General features: G+C 38.9%; 1 protein-coding gene across 3 annotated transcripts in view; it reads left to right on the top strand.

Moving 5' to 3' along the window:
- The first annotated feature begins 7 nt into the window (after positions 1-7).
- The window catches only part of CCDC50 (coiled-coil domain containing 50), a 66,605-nt gene continuing 46,465 nt past the window's right edge, over positions 8-20,147 (top strand). For 2 of the 3 annotated variants that reach the window (XM_027108785.1, XM_027108777.1), the window contains exon 1: positions 497-665. In XM_027108785.1, the coding sequence (XP_026964586.1) occupies positions 617-665 (49 nt within the window). In that variant the 5' untranslated portion in view covers positions 497-616. Of the gene's footprint in view, positions 666-20,147 lie in introns of all 3 variants that reach the window. The other variant, XM_027108795.1, reaches the window with a different exon arrangement.

Raw genomic sequence — 20,147 nt, 5'->3', positions numbered from 1 at the left:
GTAACGACTGTGTTCTGGGGGGCCCGTGCGGCCTTTTTGAGGAAGCCTTCAGCACACAAAGCCCCACACCGACAGACGCGACCCTTCGTCGGGAGGGAGGCAGGGCGCGGGGGCGGGGGCACCGCCGGGCCCCAGCCTCGGGCGCGCGTCACTCGGCACAAAGGAGACAGCAGGGAGGCGGCCGCGGGAGCCGATCTGCACTCGCCAGCCACTCGCGATTGCGGTTACAGACCTGCAGTTCCCCTCCCCCTCCCCACCCAGGCCCGCCTGCCCGCCCGCCGGCCTTTCTGTCTCCTCTCTCCCTCCGTACTGGCCGGCCCGGGTCCATTTCCGGGCTCGGGGTATTTGGTATCGATCTGGGCCGGGGGCGCGGGAGCAGGTGGCTGCGGCGGGGCAGCTGGGCCGCCAGCCTGCTGCGCCGGGGCCCGTCTCCCGCCGCCTTTGTCGCCAGTCCTTGCCCGGCGGCCCGCTCTGTCCTCCGGGCCCGCGCGCGCTGCCGGCCTGACTTTGCGCCGGGTCGGGCGCTGCTGCTGCTCCTGCTGCGCTCCGGGCCGCGCTCGGTGCCGACGGCCGCCGGGAAGCGGGAGGCGAAGGGCAGCCCGGAGCCCGGGCCAACATGGCTGAAGTCACCATCGACCAATCCAAGCTGCCGGGAGTCAAGGAAGGTAGGGGCCGGGCCGTGGAGCGCGCGCCGGGGCCCCTCCGGCTCCCAGCCCGGCGTCCCTCCCGGCGGGGGCGTCGTCTCGGCGTTCCCAGCGGCGCTCGCTCGGCGCCCACCTGGTGCCGGTCCGCCCTGGCCGGGAGGGAATTGAATTCAGGCTCTGCTGTGGGACCTTGGGCAAGTCACTTTCGTTCTGAGCCTCAGTTTTCTCCTACGTAAGGAGATTGTGGGAGAGAGGTCAGCACCATCCTCATCAAGTGGTTGTGCAAAGGTTCTCGGGAAGAGAAATGCCGTTAGTGAATGCTCCAGAGCAGGGAGATGTGTCCTAAAAATTCAGGCCCAGTCTAGCTAACTTGAAGGCTAGGAAGTGGGGAAGGGTTGACGTTCAGTTCCTTGTGGAGCCTTTGTTTTGAAACTTGACTCTTTCCCTCCTTCTGTCTACTTTTCCTAGCCCTGCGTCTGGCTGGCTGACTTTCCCACCTTCCTCCAGGTTTAAAAGTTTAGTCTGGGCACTGCCCAGCGCAAGCAGCGGATGGGAAGCTGCTATAAATGAGCATTTTCTCACAAAAAGCACTAAGCAAGGGGGAGCAGGGGACTCACTGTGACCTTGATTTTTACTGGCTCCGTATACTGAGGTCCAGAAAAATCAAGATTGATTAGTATTGGTCTGGCTTGGCTTCTAGCAAGTAGCTCACTGACTTCTTGTTCCTCGTCTTCATCCAGACCTAGTATATTTTTTTTTTTTTTCAACTGAGATCTTGGGTGCTGGATCGCCTTAATCTTTAGTGATCTTTGGCTGTTATTTTGACTTTGGGAAGCATGGAAGTCCCAGAGTGCTATCCGGGCTTGCAGAGGTTGTCTTTGTAGTGGATGTTATTTGTTTCAGCTGACTCTTGTGGTCTTCGTTGTCTTGGGAATATGGAATTGAAAATAAGAATCTTTGCTTTCTTGGAACTGCGTGTTTCATTGCCAACCTGATTTGATTCAAAGGGGCTTGTGGGTGCTCAGGCTGACCCCAGAATCCGAAGAAAGCTTGCCTGCTTGATGTCCCAGAGTTCCAAACACTAGGCGATTTTATGTAGAATTTTTAATTGGGCTGGGCCTGTCCTGTTGTTCCTGAAGAATGTTAAGAGTTTAGGCCTGAGATTTTTATCAAATAGTGTTTTTCAACCTTTCAGTTCCTAACCTGGCTTTGGTGAAGATTCTGGCATTCATATGTAAATGAACTTTTCTTAACACTGTCAAGTCTGGAGCCTGAGAGATAGGAAAGGCAAATTTACACTTTGGAAGTCCAGGTCTTTGAGATTGTCATTAACCTTTCTGGTATGAGAGAGAGAGAGGGAGAGAGAGAGAGAGAGAGAAAGAGAGAGAGAGAGAGAGAGAGAAGAGAGAGAGAGAAAAAACAACCTTAATATGTAAAGTATTAGTCAGGTAGTGCTAAGATTTTACCCAGCTCCCTGTATGTCAGTGACCTGAAACAAACTTGAAACTCACTTTCTGTGTATGCATTTATATTACTCTTAGGTCTTCTGGTTTCTAACCGAGACATGAATGGTTTATTCTAGTATATTCTTTCTTAAGGGTTTCAACAAACACTTTCCATCTGTAAATGCAAAATTTTTCCATTGCTAAACTCCGGAGTTTAACACATTTGGATTGCTTTTATTTTGCACAACATGGTGTTTGGTAGTCGCGTTTACATGATATGGTAAAGTGGTAAGGACATTTCTGTGGCTGTTTCATTAAGTTAGAATTAAGTATCGATTTACTTTGAAGGTGGTCCGAAATTGTTGAGAAGATTATTGTCTATGTAAGCATCTGATTTTTCTAGTTCAAAGATCATCAAAGGAAGTGATACACTATACTAGGAATGTGCTAATGGTGGTGTGGTTTTTGATCTGGGAAGTATTCACATCGAATAAAGTGTATCTGTCCCTAATATAACTCTTAATTATGGCCAGTTGCTCCCTAACGATGTTTCTGGACCCTAATTAAAGAAAATAAAGTTGGTGTCCATGATTGGATAAAACAAACACAAACATTGAGACTTCTTAATACTGAAACTCCAACTCAGTTTGAAAAGGAAGTTTAGTAATAATTTGCTTAATATTCTGGCACAGATTTTTAAACTCCAGTTTTAAAAATCTGTCTCCTCTCCTTCTATCAATCTAAACCTTTATATACAATTACAATTTGGGATCATGGGGTAGATTCCAATAGAGATTGAGAAGAATAATGCCGTGGATGCCTGTCCCTTCCCACTGCCCTTTTCTTTAGGAGAGGATGGGGAGCCCTGGGACTTTTGTTGTGAACTTCTCAACAGAGGTCATGGGTAGCAGCTGACATCAGGGAAAGAGACTATTTGAAAGCTTTTTTTTTCTAGGTTAAAGTCGAATGCTTGCTTATTTAGTTTTAAGATGGCCAAAGATATTCAACATTTGGACAGGCCTTTGAAAAAAATAACTACAGCAGTATTTTTACTTTGGGAAATCTCTTAAAATAGGAGACAAAGGGACATGTGCGAGTTCTTATGCAGTGAAAAGAATTACGTCTAACTAAATGTCAACACACATCATTATTTCTGGTTTAAAACCATATTTGGAACATCTAAATACTTTTTGTAATGGAAATACTGTTGCCATTGTTTGGTAGTAGTGCTTTATTTCTTCTGAAACGTTTGAGGTTCTTTGCCACAAGATTGAAAATAATTCTCAGCCACTTTTTATCAGTAGATGTGTAACTCAAATGCACCATGCAGTTCGTGAGTGCTAGACAAAGGTATTCTCAAATAGACAAAGGTTCCAACAATATTCCGAAAGTCTTTTAGTTTAGATCAGAGCTCCCCCCCCCCCCCCCCCAAAAAGAGCACTTTTCATTAGTTAACAAGCTTAGAGTTTTGGTAAATTTTAGTTTCTTCGCTGAATCTTCTTTCTGAAACCGCAATCCACACTCCCCACTTTTTTTTCCTCTCTCCAGTCTGATTCCCATCTCTCTACTTAGTTTTAATTGCTCACCAATCACTAATCTTGCCCTTTCCGCCATATAACAGAGGTTTCACATTATCTTCAAGTTTTGGTCTGAGTGCTGTAGCCTGTCCATCAAAGCCATTTCTAGACCCTTTAAAGTTTATTAACTCCTTTGCAGTTTTTTAGTCACTAGCATTTTCCCACTTTTAGCCATTGAGCACTTATGTATCAACCCTCCCATCTTCTACCAGGGCTAACCTTCTTTTTTCTTTCCTTTCAGCAGTAAGAAATTTTATTATGTGTTATATATCCTTACTGTCCTTCAACTGGAAGTTTCCACCGTCTCCAAAGTTAGTTAACTCTGTGTGTGTGTGTGCAGGCACGTGTGCACCTGAGTGCAGTCACGATTAGCATCTGAAATTGGTGCACTTGGTAGAGACATTTCTTGAAATAAAGGTAGCTAGCTATTCTGAGAGCAAATCCTTTTTCTTTCGTGAAAGACAAAAGTTAATACATTTTCTGAAGTATGCCTAGAAAGCACTGATTCATTTTAGGTCCAGGACACCCCAGTGGCATAATGAGGTAAATTAAGTTAATGGCATAAATCCAGAACTTTAAGGGGAAGAATACAAAATTATGTCTGGTGCAGTGAATAAACCAAGTAGTCCCAGAGATCTAAAGCATATCACACGCACACTAGGTACCTAATGCGATGGTGGTCTCTGAGAGGTGCATTATCTGGCTCCAGGGCAAACTCACTTTCTGTTTTCTGCAAAATTCCACAGCAGTTTTTTTTGTTGTTGTTGTTATTGTCTTTTAATGAGACCACGGCTAGATCTTGAGTTAGGAGGTTTGTGTCTTGCTTTTCCTTACCCTCATCTGGCTTCAGGTCTTTCACATAGCCAGCAAAGATTCAGCAAATATTTGAATGTGTGAATGAATGAATGAGTAAATCATGAATACTAGATGCTCCCTTTTAGTTTAGGAATCCTATCTCTGGCATAATTTCATATTCCTTCTCAGAGCATAAGCTCTTTTTGTGTGTGTGTGTGTGTTTTAATTTATTTATTTTATAAATTTATTTTTATTTATTTTTGGCTGTGTTAGGTCTTTGTTGCTGCGTGCAGGCTCTCTGTGGTTGCAGCGAGCGGGGGCTACTCTTTGTTGCTGTGCACGGGCTTCTTATTGCAGCGGCTTCTCTTGTTGCGGAGCACGGGCTCTAGGCCCACGGGCTTCAGTAGTTGTGGCAGGCGGGCTCAGTAGTTGTGGCAGGCGGGCTTAGTTGCTCTGCGGCATGTGGGACCTTCCCAGACCAGGATTCGAACCTTTGTCCCCTGCATTAGCAGGCGGATTCTTAACCACTGTGCCACCAGGAAAGTCCTCAGAGCATAAACTCTTAAAGGGCAGAGATAATGCCTTTTAACTATGGGCATCATGTATCTTAGTGCCGCTATTAACTTTATAAAAACTTTTAATCTATTTTTCTAATGTTTTTTCTTCTCTGATCTTCGCTGTGGTGGAGAGGCAGTCCTGTAGAATTCAAAGAGTTGTTGTAAAGAACCCTTGAAATTCCGTACGTGCATCCAGAATGCCTCTCACATAAGGGGAAAAAACATCTTTCAGTTTATTGCTATATGCAGGTATGCAGTACCTTCTTAAATGAATCAGTGATTTTTAAAAAATGAAATAGCTGTTAATTGTAAAATAAAGATTATCTTAATGATTTGAGAAATGCTTTTTTTTTTTTTTTAAACTAACAAGTACATAAAGGACAACTTCTCCCTTGTGGGAAACTGTAAAGTTAATTGCTATTTTAAAAAAAGGATCTCAGAGTAGAAAGCATTAAAAACCACTGATCTAGGCCAGCCAGATTTTCCAGATGAAAATCTGAGAGCCAGGATGGGAAAGTGAGTTGTATCAAACCGCTGAGGCTACGTATCTAAAAATTGTCACATGGGGCCTAGCCTTAGAAAAGTTCAAAACTGAGTATTCACACAGCTCAGTCTTCCCTGCTCTCTCCTTTCCCACCTTCCCCTTCCTTTCTTGTCTCCTCCCTTCCTCTCTCTTCCTTTGTTCCCTCTCACTCTTCTTCTCTTTCTTTTAAATTATTCTGTAGATGCATAAGAATCATTCCTCATGTATTCCGTTAATACTGTCATTTAAAACAGTGGAATAAAAATAATGAATGACAAAACAATTCCAGAGATTTTTCTCAACTTATTTTAGGGATACTGTTTGATATGAATGTTAATGAGTTAACATAGGTTTCATTTTATTTTTTAATTAAAAGCTTTTTTTTTTAGGTTTTTATTTCGATTCAGCAAATGAATTACTGGGTGAACTACAGGAGGTCATACTCCTGCCTCAGTGTTCTTTTCTACCTAGAAAATGCATTTCTTCTCTCGTACACTCAGCTGAAGGGGCTAATGTTTAGAGGCTTGGACATTTTAAGAAGTTTAAACATATTAGGGAAATAAAGAAAGCCATAGGCTATGTTTTTTTCTCTAGTTCTTTTCAAGAACATAGACGTTTTGATTGAGATAAATGAATTTTTGCCTCAGTAACAAAAAGCAGTGTGATACCACAAAACTTAAGTAAACTCTGCTTGAAATCCCAGTTCTCTAAGTACAGGAGTGTATTTTAAAATTAACTACCCTGACCTATAAGGGGAAAAAAATAAACCTTATCACAGCTACATTTGCAGTTTCAGATGTAGCCACTGGAAGGGCTGTTGGATTAATGTTTTTAACTGATGACCTATTTAAAAGTGTCCTGTGCTTCAAACCTGTAAAATTAGGATACCCTAGATCCTAAATAAGACCTACAAAGGATCATTGGTCTTATATACCTTGGGGATTATTTAGACTATTTATTCCCAGATGTTTGAATTTAGAAACCAGTACAAAAGAGTTCCTAGATACTACTTTTAAAAGGACATGACAAACATGCATACTCAAAACAACTGTTTTTTTTGGTCATTATTATCATTAAAACACATAAACACACACACATTAAGATACGTAGGTCTGGGCTTCCCAGGTGGCGCCGTGGTTGCGAGTCCGCCTGCCGATGCAGGGGACACGGGTTCGTGCCCCGGTCGGGGAAGATCCCACATGCCGCAGAGCGGCTGGGCCCGTGAGCCATGGCCGCTGAGCCTGCGCGTCCGGAGCCTGTGCTCCACAACGGGAGAGGCCACAACAGTGAGAGGCCCGCGTACCGCAAAAAAAAAAAAAAAAAAAGATACGTAGGTCTTCATATAATAGTTGGTAACCATACACTGACATAAAAACATTGAAAGCTTTCTGATAAACCAGAACCAATGTAAAACCAGTCTTGCTTGTTGTATATCAGTGTTTTTTTTCTTTTTAGTCAAATTCATTGATGTATAATTCACGTACAGTAAAAACGCATCCTTCTTAGTATGCAGTTCTGAGTTTTGACAAATGTATAGTCTCGTACCCACCACAGCAATCAAGATACAGAACAGTTACATAACCCCCAGACTGCTCCACCCTTTTCCCCACCTCCACCAACCGCTGATGTGTTTGCTGTCCCTATAGTTTTGCCTTTAGAAAAATGTCATATACATGGGATCATCCAATAAGTTGCTTTTTGAGTTTGGCTTCTTTCGCTTACCATAGTACATCTGATATCATGTGTGCATCAGTAATTTTGTTCTTTTTTATTGCTGAGTTCCAGTGTATGGCTGTACCACCATTTGCTTATCCATTCACTGGTTGACGAACATTGGGGTGTTTTCACTTTTGGTGGTTATAAATAGTCTCTGTAAACATTTGTATACAGGGTTTTTTTGGGGGGTGAACATGTTTTCATTTCTCTTGGGTAAGCACCTAGGGTAGGATTACTGGGTCATATGGTGAATGTATGTTTAGCTTTATAAGAAACTGCCAAACTTTTTCAAAGTGGCCTGTACCGTTTTGCATTCCCACAAGCAAAGTATGTGAGCTCCAATTGCTCTGCATCCTTGTCTGCACTTTACATTGTCAAGATATATTTTTTAAAATTTTTAACTAGTTTTTTAAGGGTTTAAATTCTGGTTTTGTTGTTTCGTAGCTGTGTGATCTAAATTTTAACAGTGTAATATTATCTTATGTGGCTTTAATTTGCATTTCTCTAATGACTAATGATTGGAGCCTCTTTTCTTGTGCTTATTTCCCATTCTCATTTCGTTTGTCGAAGGAGTGTGTGTTCTAAGCTTTGCCTTTAAAAGAAAAATCAGACTGTTTTCTTTTTATTGAGTTTTGAGGGTTCTTTACATATTCTGAATTCAAGTCTTCTATCAGATAAATATTTTGAAAATGTCGGTGGTCTTTAAACCTTGGTGTAACATTAGGATGATGTGGGGAGCTTTGCTATAAACATATTCCTGCCCTACTTGATATCAGCTGAATCTCTTGGAGATGGTCCCGGGAATCTATAGATTTTTATATCTAGATTATACTCTTGGACTTACAATAGACATTTGGAACATATGACTAAGAATACTGTGGCCACCCTAATGCAGGGATTGATCCTACCCTACTCTGATTTTTTTAAGCTTTTGCATTGGCAACTCATTTCTTTATCAGGGTTAAAGAATGGGCAGCATTTTTTTTTTTTTCCTTTTAGTAATTGAAATTAGTTCCTCTAAGATAGGGGTTTGCAAACTATGGCCTATGGGCCACCGCTTGTTTTTATACAAGTGAGCTGAAGATAGTCTTTACATTTTTTAATGATTAAAAAAAAGAGGAAGAAGAATGTTTTGTGACAGGTAAAAATTATATGGAATTCAAATTTCAATGCCTAAAGTTTTATTGGAACGTAACTTTGCTCATTTGTTTACATATTGTCTGTGGCTGCCTTCATGCTGCGAATGCTGAGATGAGTGTCATTATAACAGAGACTATGATCAGCAAAGCTTAAATTCTTTACTATCTGGTACTTTGTAGAAAAACAATAATTTCTTTGGGACCATTTCAGTGAAACCATTTAAAAAACTTCCCTATTTAATCTTTTTTGATATTTCAGTTATCACTATGAACATTTATCAAAACTTTTCTTAATTATAGTGGTGCCCTGTTGGGGACTATTATTGGCTGAACTCGTGTAGCATGTTTTATTTTTGTAGTGACTTTTAAAAATACAGGCTTACATCCTGATTTTTATTTTACTTTTTTTTAAGAAGAAAATGTGCTCTCCATATAAATTTCTAGGGACTTCACAATTGATTATCAAGGTAGAAATCTTATGGAAAGTGAGAATAATCCATATGCCAACTCTGAGTAAGGATCTGTGGGGCTTTCATGAGTGAAGTGCATGAGTAAACAAGTTCAACTTCTAAAAAGTTTGCTTATGATTCTTAGCTTGTTACTTGTTACTGGCTCTCCTCAAAACATGTTACGAACATTTGCATGAATGAAATGCCACTTTGTCTCCTTGGAAACTTGTATCAGAAGTACCTCGGTTGATTTACCACTAAACTTTGAAGGCCTAGTGTGTGATGGGCATTTCTAGTCCTGATACAGCTTCTCAATGACCAAACACCAGGGGAGTCCCCGCTGGACTTTTTTGGCTTTTATTTTTCTAATGAGTCATAAAGACTGAGTCACTTTCCATTAGCATTACTCCAGGACTTTTAACTGCGTATAGTAAAAGCACAAATGACTTACAAGGATATCTTTCCCTCTTCATTGCCTCCCCATCAACCAATTTTTTTGCCTGTTGACTATATAGAGGAGTCCATGATTCACTTTAGGTATTAAATTCACTAATTTTTGAGTAGCACTTCCCACCAAATACTTTAAAATATTAGCTTTGTCTTTCATATTATGAAATTCAGCAAAATACAGAATGTTAGGGTTGGCAAATACTTTCGAAACGTTTTTATTGTCTAGATGGGAAACCAGAAGTAGAGGTAGAGAAACAAGGGACTTGATTAAGATTCATATCCTCTCATCTGCACGTTGAGATTGGCCTGACATCTGCCAGCAGCTATTTTGGAAAGGACTATGCACTCTCAGTGTCTGCATTTACAGATCACTTTCTGGCTTTGCTTACAAATGGTTCCTTATCCTGTCAGTGATTGCTGGACTCTAACTTGCCATGTCTGCTTCTGTTGTTTTCCCAGTTTTCCATGGTCAGACCTCATTATTTTAAATTGGGCTTTAGTGTACCCATGAAGCATTTCTTCTTTTCTTTTCCCCTTGTAAGTTACCCCATTAAAACTCCACAGAGCTAATGTTTGAAAGATCATTTTGGCTATGTGTGTATATTGGAAGGGACAAGCTGAAGGTTTAGAAAATGGCTGGGGAGCTATTATTGATAGACTCCAGTTTACTGTGCTTTTAACATCCCTGAATTCCAGGAACTTGGTTGCAGTGGCACTCAGGCTCCCCCAAAATAGGATAATTACTGAGGCTTAAAGGCAGCGCTGCCAAATAATTTATAGGCCAAACCCAGACACTTTGTGAGTAAAAAGGGTTATTCTAATAATTTTACCAGAATAGGTGTATGCTGGTGACCACACAACTGCAAGACACATTGCTGAAATACCACAGGCAGCTGGATGTGGTGAGTAAGCAAGGTCCTTGTTAAAAAACCCTTTCTAGATATGAAATGTAAAGTTTTTGTTGACACTTAAAACCTGAAGGGTACCTGTTTCCCATATACTGTCTTGAGGTTCTTAATGTGTTTTCTATTTCATAATTGATTACTAAGTGAAATCTGCTCAATTGGAGAAGGAATAATTAAGTTTTCATTTAGCTCTTCATATGTGGGTTTCCGAAAATTCTACATTTTTTTTAACGCGGGCCTCTCACTGTTGTGGCCTCTCCTGTTGTGGAGCACAGGCTCCGGACGCGCAGGCTCAGCGACCATGGCTCACGGGCCCAGCCGCTCCGCGGCATGTGGGATCTTTCCGGACCAGGGCACGAACCTGCGTCCCCTGCATCAGCAGGCAGACTCTGAACCACTGCGCCACCAGGGAAGCCCCTAAAATTCTACTGTTAATTAGTTAGTTTTCTTTTTGTTTCCTGTTTATTGGTTCTCCCCATTTATTCCCCCTGAATGTGGAGAATGGGTGTTGAAATTTGTGTAATTGAAGGGAGGTAAGAAATGCACACATTTCTGATTCCTACTTACTTGGCAGTATGTAATATAAGTATCATTTTCTTCATCTTAAATAGAGTAGGAGGCTACCATTTTACTCTGTGCATTTCTGCTGTGTATCTTTTAAGTAATTGAGCTCCTCCTAGAATTATTTTTCAGTATTTGCTCTTGTTTACTGATACATTAAATAATTTGTCCAGATTGAAAGGAAGCTTGTATAAAATTTAACTTAAGCAGACTGACTTCTTTGGAAAGGGGAAGTACTTTGAACCTAGACTTGTTAAGCCTTGGTTTCACATCTCATCTTTCCTACTCATTTGATGTAAGGTCTCAGAGAAAACACTCAGTATCTCTAAGCTTCACTTTCCTTATCTGTTTATTGGAGATAATATTTACTGTGTCTAATATATGGACTTTCCATGAGAGTTAATTGAAGAAATGGATATGAAAGTATTTTGCAAAATGCGGTGTTATACATTCAGTCTCAGTGATATTACTGTTCAAGTTACCCTAAAATACTCCAACTTTTCCTTTTTCCAGACCATTGTTATTTGAGCCCTAATCCTCTGCATGGTATTTCCTTCTATACTATCTAAATATAGCATATTTCTATCCTCTCATCCTCTCACTACCTCCCCAGGCCCAGCTCAAATGCTGATTCTCAGTTAAGTCTACCCTGTTTCTTTCCTGTGTATCTTTTTAACTTACTTCCTTAAGCAACATGTCTCATCCTCTGTATTGGTCTGAAAGCTCTCCATCAAGACAAGACTGGTAGCTGACTGATCTCAGTACTACTTGGGGATCCTTACCCATAGGAGATACTCCAGAAAACTTGTCAGAGTATCTGACAGCTTATGTTCAGTGGGCAGACTGACCTGAGCTAACTGAACTAATGACACTAGAATAAGGGCTATGATCATTTGCATGAATTCACTGGGATAGGAATAGAGGATTAGAAGCAATCACTTTTACTTTTTGCTGCATGAAATTTCCCCATCTCTCACATGTCTGTAGGGGACTGATTGGTGTTAAGGTTAACTCGAGGCCAAAACACATAGTAGGCTCCTTTGGAAGCAATGATCTTACCTGTTTACGGATTGATTTTAGTTAAGTAAGACCCTGTTCAAGTGTGTACATTTTCCAGGATTGTGATCTGGTATCATTTTGTTGCTGTTACTAAAGGATCCAATTAGTTTCTTAGATGGTATTGGATTCTATTCAGACTTTTTATGTTTACTGTTTTCTCCTTTAAATTTATTTTTAGGTAAAGGGGTCAAAGTTCTTATAAAGTTTTAACTAAACAGGTCACATGTAACATGTATTTTTTAAGTTCTTGGTTATAGAGTTCCTGATTGTGAAGAATCTGAATATTTTGAGTTGGAAACTAAAAAGATGAATGTACAGATTATAAACCTGGTATGGTCTATGATCAAGAGAGGGTGGGAAAGCGTGAGCAAAAGAGCTCAAGCATTTTTGCTTTGGGGGTGGATACGTTTAATTCATACTTATTTTAGGATGGTTTTCTAAATTAGGGCATACTGCGTAGTCTCTTTCAGCTTCATGTGGTGTATTAGAAGTTAACACTGTTTTAAAAACATGCAGTGCTACAAAAACCAATTTATACTTCTAAGTAGATATTATAGCAGTTTTTAAAAATCATCAAAATGACTTTGAATTCTTAAAAAACAAGTGAGAAAGTGAATCAATCCTTTAGAGCAGAAAGGTGTTTGGACAGCTTGTCTTCCTGTTCACAGATGCAGGCTGCCCCTGATTTTCTTTCACTTCCTCTTCAGGGGAATTACATGACAGCCAAATATACTATAGGATAACCAAATATACCATACTGAAACCAGTTTCAGTAGCAGTACATAGAGAAATCCAAGGCATTTAGAACACATTCTAGTTGAACTTAAATTTGGTGATCTTCAAGAAGACTTCTGAATATTGAGGGTGTTCGCTTTCCCAGGCTGTACTCTGTTCATTGGGCCCCAGGTTAACCTTTTAGTAAATAGTACTGTCCATAATTGCGTTCATTGGACAGTGAATGAATGATAACATGGTCTCATTTTACCATGATACTGAAGGCTCTGTGAGAACTGCTAGTTGAGACAGGATAAGTCTACCTTTTTATAAGTCACTAGATTGAACAAAAGGTTATTTTAAGATTTATTGGTGGTTAAGGCTACTATACATAAAATAAGGTGGATAAAAGCGGATGTTTGCCATTTTGTATGGTAGAAATGGTAAAACCAACAACAGCAATGAAGAAAGCAATATTTGGTACAGGAGAAAGTTAGCATAACAGTCATCCTGTATGGGTAGTCTTTTATATAGGCTGTGGTTATGACATTTTAGATGATGTGCTTGTATCCAAGAGACAAATATATATTACTTATACTGAATCAACTAAATTTCATACTACCCTATATCTAAGTGGGAGGAATTCTTAAAAATAATTTGGACTGTTTCCTTATAGGTCAGGACACTGAAGTTCTGATTTGGAAAGTGACTTGTCAAAGGTCACTTGGTGAGCTGCTGACAGAGGCAGAACTACAATTCTGACCGGTATCTGGAATGAGGAACTGGGCTGTTTTTACTCAACCTGTTTGTTCCTTATATGCTACAATAAGGCCATTATATTTCTATAAATTGGGAAAGAGATATCTATATTTCTTATAGTAAGATACCAAAATGCCATGTGGATTTGGCAGAAAGCTTTTACTAGCGTATTCAAGGAACAGAAATTAGGAAAATTCATCTGGTTTTAGGCATGCTGTATTTTAAATTTACATGTTAATATTTTGTTTAGATTTTGATGGCTGCACTTCTTCTCAACAGTCTACTCTCCGACCATTCTTAATGGTGATACTTTGATGATTCTTCTATTTTAGTAAACTATAATTACATGACTTTCACATAGAATTCTACTTTGCTTTCTAATCCGGGACATTCAACTGAAAAAAGTTTGGAGTGGTGGAGCTTATTAAACATTCTAGACACATTGATTTCCTTTTAACTCAGGCCCACAATGCATACATATAGGAAACATGTTCTCCCTCATGGGAAAACATATGAAGTTAGAAAGAGCTATTGAAATGTAGTCAACTGTTGATTATATTGTAATTCCTTGCCAGGAAACATTTCCATACATTCATAAGAGGAAGTAGTGATTGCTTATTCCATTATAGATTCTATACTACAGAAGTGATATATCTGTGTTAATCAGGGACTTAGTGGGACCTGACTAAAAGAAGTACTTAATAGAAAATAACTAATTATAAGAATTCATTAACTCTGATGATGCCAGTAATAATTGGAAGTTCCGTTTATTGAACTTCCTTTTACTGAGTGACAGATGTTTTCTTTGGCCCTTCACTTACCTAATTTAGTCCTCACAACATTTATCCTCATTTTGCAGATGAGGAACCTGAAGCTCAAAGAGATCAAATAACTTGCCTAAGATCTTTTAGCCAATAAGAAAGCAATATTTGAATCCTGATCTGTATAGCTCCAAAGTTGTTTTTTCTTCTCTGAAATACTCTTTAAACATTAGGCAAAATCCAAATCAGAACCATCATGCCATTTTATGTCCTCTGTTCCCTTTTGTATTGTTGAAGAAATCTCAGCTTCTTTCTTATTGGAGTTTATTACTAAACTTCAGTTTTTGCTTCTCTCTTCCCGTAGCACTGAGTGTCCAACCTTCTTTGGTAATAGAGAACCATCAAAAGTTCACATCTAACTTAAATACCACTAAGGTGAATACAGGTTTCCTTCTCAAAAAGAAAAGAAATAAAGTAAAATATCCCCTCTGATGAACTACATGGAGAACCAAAGTGGTTGACAGAATCCCTTCTTAAAATCTATGCACAACTCCCTGTTACCTGCTTAGGACGTTTCTGGGTGTACTTTGGAACACAGGCTTGTTTTTTCCAGTTTGCTGTTGGGTCATTACCTTCTTCTGTATAGAGTATTTCTAGGAGACAAAATCTGCTTTTAATATAAGCCGCTTGTAAGAGAAATCTCCTGGTCTTCTGGGGAGGCATTCCCCTAGTAAGTGTAAAAACTGAGTTGATCTTAGGAATGTACCCATGATCTCAAGATACCTTTTAGAAAAACACAATCTAGTCAGTAAACATGACCAATTATTGAGCATACGGCAGCATATCAGAGTAGAATTCCAGAAGTCTCAAGACTTGCCCATTTATTTTATGTGCCTACTTTCAGATTTACATTATCCAAGATTACTGGAAATGAGTGTAGAGTTCTGACAGATGGTTACCACAGTGGAACTGCGAGTGTTGCCATTTGCTTTATGGGAACAAGATTGTAAGAGAATATTTTTCCCATACCTGCTTATCCCATGAGCAAGTTTTTAAGTTTGTTTTTTTTTAAACTTTGAGTATTACTGTACTCTCAATCTTTTGAAATTGAAATGTTTACTAATCCTAATAAGAAAGAAAGTGCTAACTAAAGTATCTACTTGCAGAAGAGAAGTTGAAAGTTCGAAGATAAATAGAACTTGCAGTAGCTAGTACTTAAGGAAACTTGTCATATGAAGCCAATAAACCAAAATGGTTTTTCTTCCCTTGGTGTAAACTTGTACTTAAGTTGGCTTGATGTGATCTTTTGGGTTTTAATGGGCATGACTGGGTTTATCCTACCCAGGTTTAAGGAGATGGGTGGCTTTTCTTTCTAGGCTAAGGCAAACAGAGAAACCAAACCATTTGAGGGCTGCCAAACCATTTGTGGGCTTAAGTGCCAGGAAAAGTGCCAGTCAAATAGAGGGACAGAAGGTCGGAGTTTCTCTAGGGATACATGGGGTGAAAATAAAAGAAAGCAATTTTTACTACCAGGATATTCATAGTGGAAAATTGCTTTGAAAAAAATTGTCTGCTACTTGCTTGTCTAAGGGTTTTTACCCTTTTGAGGACCCCTGTGGTTATCAGTGGTCTGTTGTTTTCTACATAGAAGGTTTATCTCCATCAGAATAATTTGTGAGTACTTTTTTTAAAAAAGAAAATTTCCTGCAGTGCTTAAGTACTTACAGTTGTTACTATTACTCTCATATTACAGGGGAGCAAATGTAAGTGATATTAATCTGTTCAAGATTATTCATCTAGTGAGTGTTAGAGCCAGGATTAGAATCTAGGTAAGCGTACTACTCTTGGTTATACCGTAGTACCTCTGTATGCAGTAAGTATTCACTGAGTATCTCATTACCAATGCTCTGTGCAGTGTACTACAGAATTCTAACACTGTTTAAGAGTTTCATTTTTTCCTAAGTGTAATTTTGATAGTCATCTTTCTATGTTTAATTATGAAATTTTATAAATCTATTTAGAAATCAACTGAATCATTTTAAAGCAGGAGTGCTTCCTTTTTAATCATTTTTATGATAGTAAGAGTAATTACGTGTTTAGCTGCTGTGTAAATTCATATATTCCTGAATTGTTCTGAAGTGGAACACCCATGTAAAATGTAATTGTTATTTAAGGAAGGCACCAAAGACAGTACTTTTAGGAGAAGGCTCCTCTGATTATGATCAGTTTAATTTTACATGCCAATTGAAATTCACAAATGCATAATTTGCTAATGAGAATCCACAGTTCTTTGGTAAATGATCTGTAAGGTATTAGAGATCTGCTAGGTTATTCAGTAGTAGTTGTACTTCACAGAATCGAATTCCCTTAACTATATTGAATTAACAGCTCACTTTCCTTTCCAAGAGGACGTTTGTTCACTTTGTTTCTGTGACTGTATCTGCACAGTGGTTACTTGATAGATGTACAACTCTTATTCTTTTCAACCGGCTGAGGTTAGCAAAACTACCACCACCTTAAGGCTGAGAAAAAAGAAGCATAGGAGAAATAATGCACTCTGAAGTTAAATCAGTAGCTACTACAAGGCTAAAAATATATTCAGGACCCTTGGTTGTAGCTACTACAAGGCTAAAAATATATTCAGGACCCTTGGTTGTCCATACTGGCAAAGCGAGTTATATCTGTTGGTTAAAATATAAATATGCATTCTCTCTCTCTCTCACACACACACACACGATTAAAATGGTTTTAAATGTTGCTGAGTGGTCCGGTTGTCTAAATTGACACTGTCCTTTCTGTCATACTGTGATTATTGTTTAGGGCAGTGTTGTCCAACAGAACTTTTGTGAAGGTGGAAATACTCTGTATCCCTCACTGTCCATAATGGTAAGTACCAGCCCCATAAGGCTATTTAACACTGAAAATGTTTTTAGTGAGACTGAATTTTTATAATTTAATTTTGGTTAATTTAAAGAAATAGCTATGTGTGACTAGTGGCTACCATATATAGTGTGAAAAAATTTTTGTGACCCTAGTGGATAGAATAATGATGGATGGATAGAACATACAGATTTGGTTCAGTTTAGGGCAGTCTTTTCTAATATGTGTTCCATCCAACATTGGACCATGTGAATGCACCTCACTTGGGGTTTTGGAGAGTTGTAATTTTCCTTGGGTAACTTTTTTCTTCTGTTACTGCCAACACAAAAAGGTTTGGCTTCAAAGCACCAGTCCATAAAGTTTATGCCTGTAGCCCAGGAAGCTTGTGAGGTTGTTTGTGTTTGTGGGTATTTTTAATCATTTATGAAAACTTGAGTCAGATATTTCCTAATGGAAAGACTTATCTCTATCCAGCAGTTCTACCAGGATGAGTAAAAACTGCTGTTTCCACCCTGCTACCTTCCTTCCCTTTTTCAGTATTCCTCTCACCCTCAGTCTTTTACCCTGTCCGATGGAAATTTCTAACTCAGCCATTTTCACTTTTCCAATAAGTTACCCAGTTGCTCTGTGGTCTCTGATAATGATGCAGATGGTCTGTGATATTAAAGTAGTACTTCTGATTTGAGGACTCATATTATCTCAGCATTTTCAAAACCCACTTGCCTGCAATCTAGTGTGTCTGTGGTTAGCTATAATATATCTCCTTGCCAAACAAGTGGTTTGGGTTACTGGGGCTTTCATTTAACTTTGAATTGGGGGGATTAGGGGAAAACAAAAGCTCAGGAACCTATTTTGATAAATTGCATCAGAGTTAAATGTTGGGATTAAATCAGTTGTTTTGCTTTTTAAAATGTCTCCTTACTGAGCTCAGTCTTGTTCTTTTGTCGAAGGTGTGTGCATATGTTTGTGTGTATGTAGACACGTGTTTAAAACTCATGCTTGAGCTATTGAGTAGTACATTATATAACTCAGTCTTTTCTACTTAAGTTCCAACATGGTGGCTGAACTTGCTTTCGTGTTTGGTACTAGTAAAACATTTCTCTCCAGTCAGGAACTGGTGTTATTTCTCCTTTACAATAATGAGAACTGAAAAACTTTTCATATTTCCCTGATTGCTTTGGTTCTCAGGAAGATCAGATGCAAATTTGGGGTCTTACGTAGACTTTGTTTTTGTTAGCATACATTTTTCCTTAAAAAAAAAAAGAACTTATTCTCTAACCTTAAGGAAACAGTATAATTAAATTGAATCCATAACATTGCTACTGCAACTTATTTTTTCCTGTAGTAAATATTTGCTGCTTCACTGTTTAGATGCTTAAATTAGATTAAAAACATGCATTTTTTTATTATAAAATGTTATGCAAGGGATTATAAATAATAAGATTCCATTTCATTGTAGATAAATTGGAAAATATAGAAATGTTTGAGAAGGAAAATAAGCTACATTATAGTCCCACAGTACCTGATCAATGTTAAGATTTTGATGTTTATCTTTTCTAGTATTTTCTAAATAAAATTTAACTTGAAAAATCAAATATTTCAGCTGTAGTCAGTGTACACTATAGAAAGGCTCAGAAATCAGCCCTGGGCTCTGCCCATATCATGGCGAGTACCTTCAGGACTTAACCTGTGCATATAGCCCATATAATATGCCATGTGGATGGTCATCTATCGTTTGTATAAAACAACAGACTGAAGAGTGCCAGTGGTTTGTACAAAACACCCACATACACTGTAGGGAATGTGAGTGCACTCTGAGGCTGGAACTAGGACCAGGGATGATATCTCTAGATTGGCAGGTTTTGTCCTTCCACAGACCATTTTATAATTACCCGAAAGGGAACTGTGTTGAAAGGAAGTGGGCTTCCTGTGGTTAAATATTTATGAGGAGTCCAGATGATTATTTGGACAGGATAAAGCTGGACTTAACAACTACTCAGACCCTTTCTGATAGTCAATTTCTATAATTTTAAGAAAGTGATGAATCAGCACCTTTTTATGAACAGTGACTGAAATTCAGAAATATTTGAGGAAACTTGGGAACCCAACCTGTCATCCAGGGCCTTTATTATTTTCAGAGGTATTTTGGATTAAAGCCTCTTGGTGCTGTAAGACATTTTAGACTTCTAACCAAGGTGGTGACTTTAGCAGATCGGATATTTGGTAGAACTTTGCAGAAAATCCTGGGTTATACTGTTCTGGTCTTTGTGGAGCTTTTAATGAAAAGGCGAGCTTTCTATCATTTTGTAATGTTGATGGAAGGATAATTAACCCTGAAAATGTCTTTCTGTTACTAGATTTCTCAGGACTTTTCTCTCCTCCTACTTTTGTTTTTGGTTCTGTCATCCTTGACGTTTTTCATTCACCTTATACTTAATTTATTAACATTTTCTAATTTTCGGGACTATTTGGTAGACGGCAACTATAGAGGACTTCTGAGGACATGAGACAGTTTTATCAAACAAATAGCTCAGGGGACTAGCTCCAGATTCTGAAAATTCATGCCAGCACCTTAGCATACAGTGCATTCTGCTTTAAAATGCCACATACATCCTATGTACCCTTTCAGGCTGTTTAGCTTAATAAACATGTCCTCATGTATACAGACATTTTTCATAGCCCTGGGGTCTAATCTTGGAAATGCCACATATTTAACTATGTGATCCTTGGCATGTTATTCTAACTTGCAGAGCCATTTTGAGTGATGTACTTAATTGTCATCTAAAGGAACCAAGAATTGACCACCTGCCTGAGTGTACAACTTTTCTAGGTGTTCTAGGAGTCTATCAGGTAATTATCCTTTCCATTATAATACATCTGAAATTTGGGGTGTTGGGAACGGAAACCCTTTGCTGTCATTTAAGGCATTGTGGGTAGATGTGCAGCTTCTTAGCTTTGTTTAGGTAAGCTAGAGAATGTGGAAATGCAAGATTTCATGGTGCATCATTTATACTAGTCATCATTTTTCTCAGGAGCCCTCCTTCCCACAAGGATTTGTTTGAAAATCATCATCCCAGGCATTGAGATAAATATTGGAGAGAAAATGATCCATAAGATTTTTCCTACCTTTCAGGATCTTGAATGTATAATGGGGAAACAAATGAGTACATGTATTTGTATGATTAGTTCTCCAGTGTTATATTTACTACATAT

The sequence above is a fragment of the Aethalodelphis obliquidens genome, unplaced genomic scaffold, assembly GCF_003676395.1.
Source record: "Aethalodelphis obliquidens isolate GAN/ISIS:26980383/991018 unplaced genomic scaffold, ASM367639v1 scaffold1, whole genome shotgun sequence".
Lineage (NCBI taxonomy): Eukaryota > Metazoa > Chordata > Mammalia > Artiodactyla > Delphinidae > Aethalodelphis > Aethalodelphis obliquidens.
Note: the sequence above shows the minus strand (reverse complement) of the source record. Positions and strands in the feature narration are given on the sequence as shown.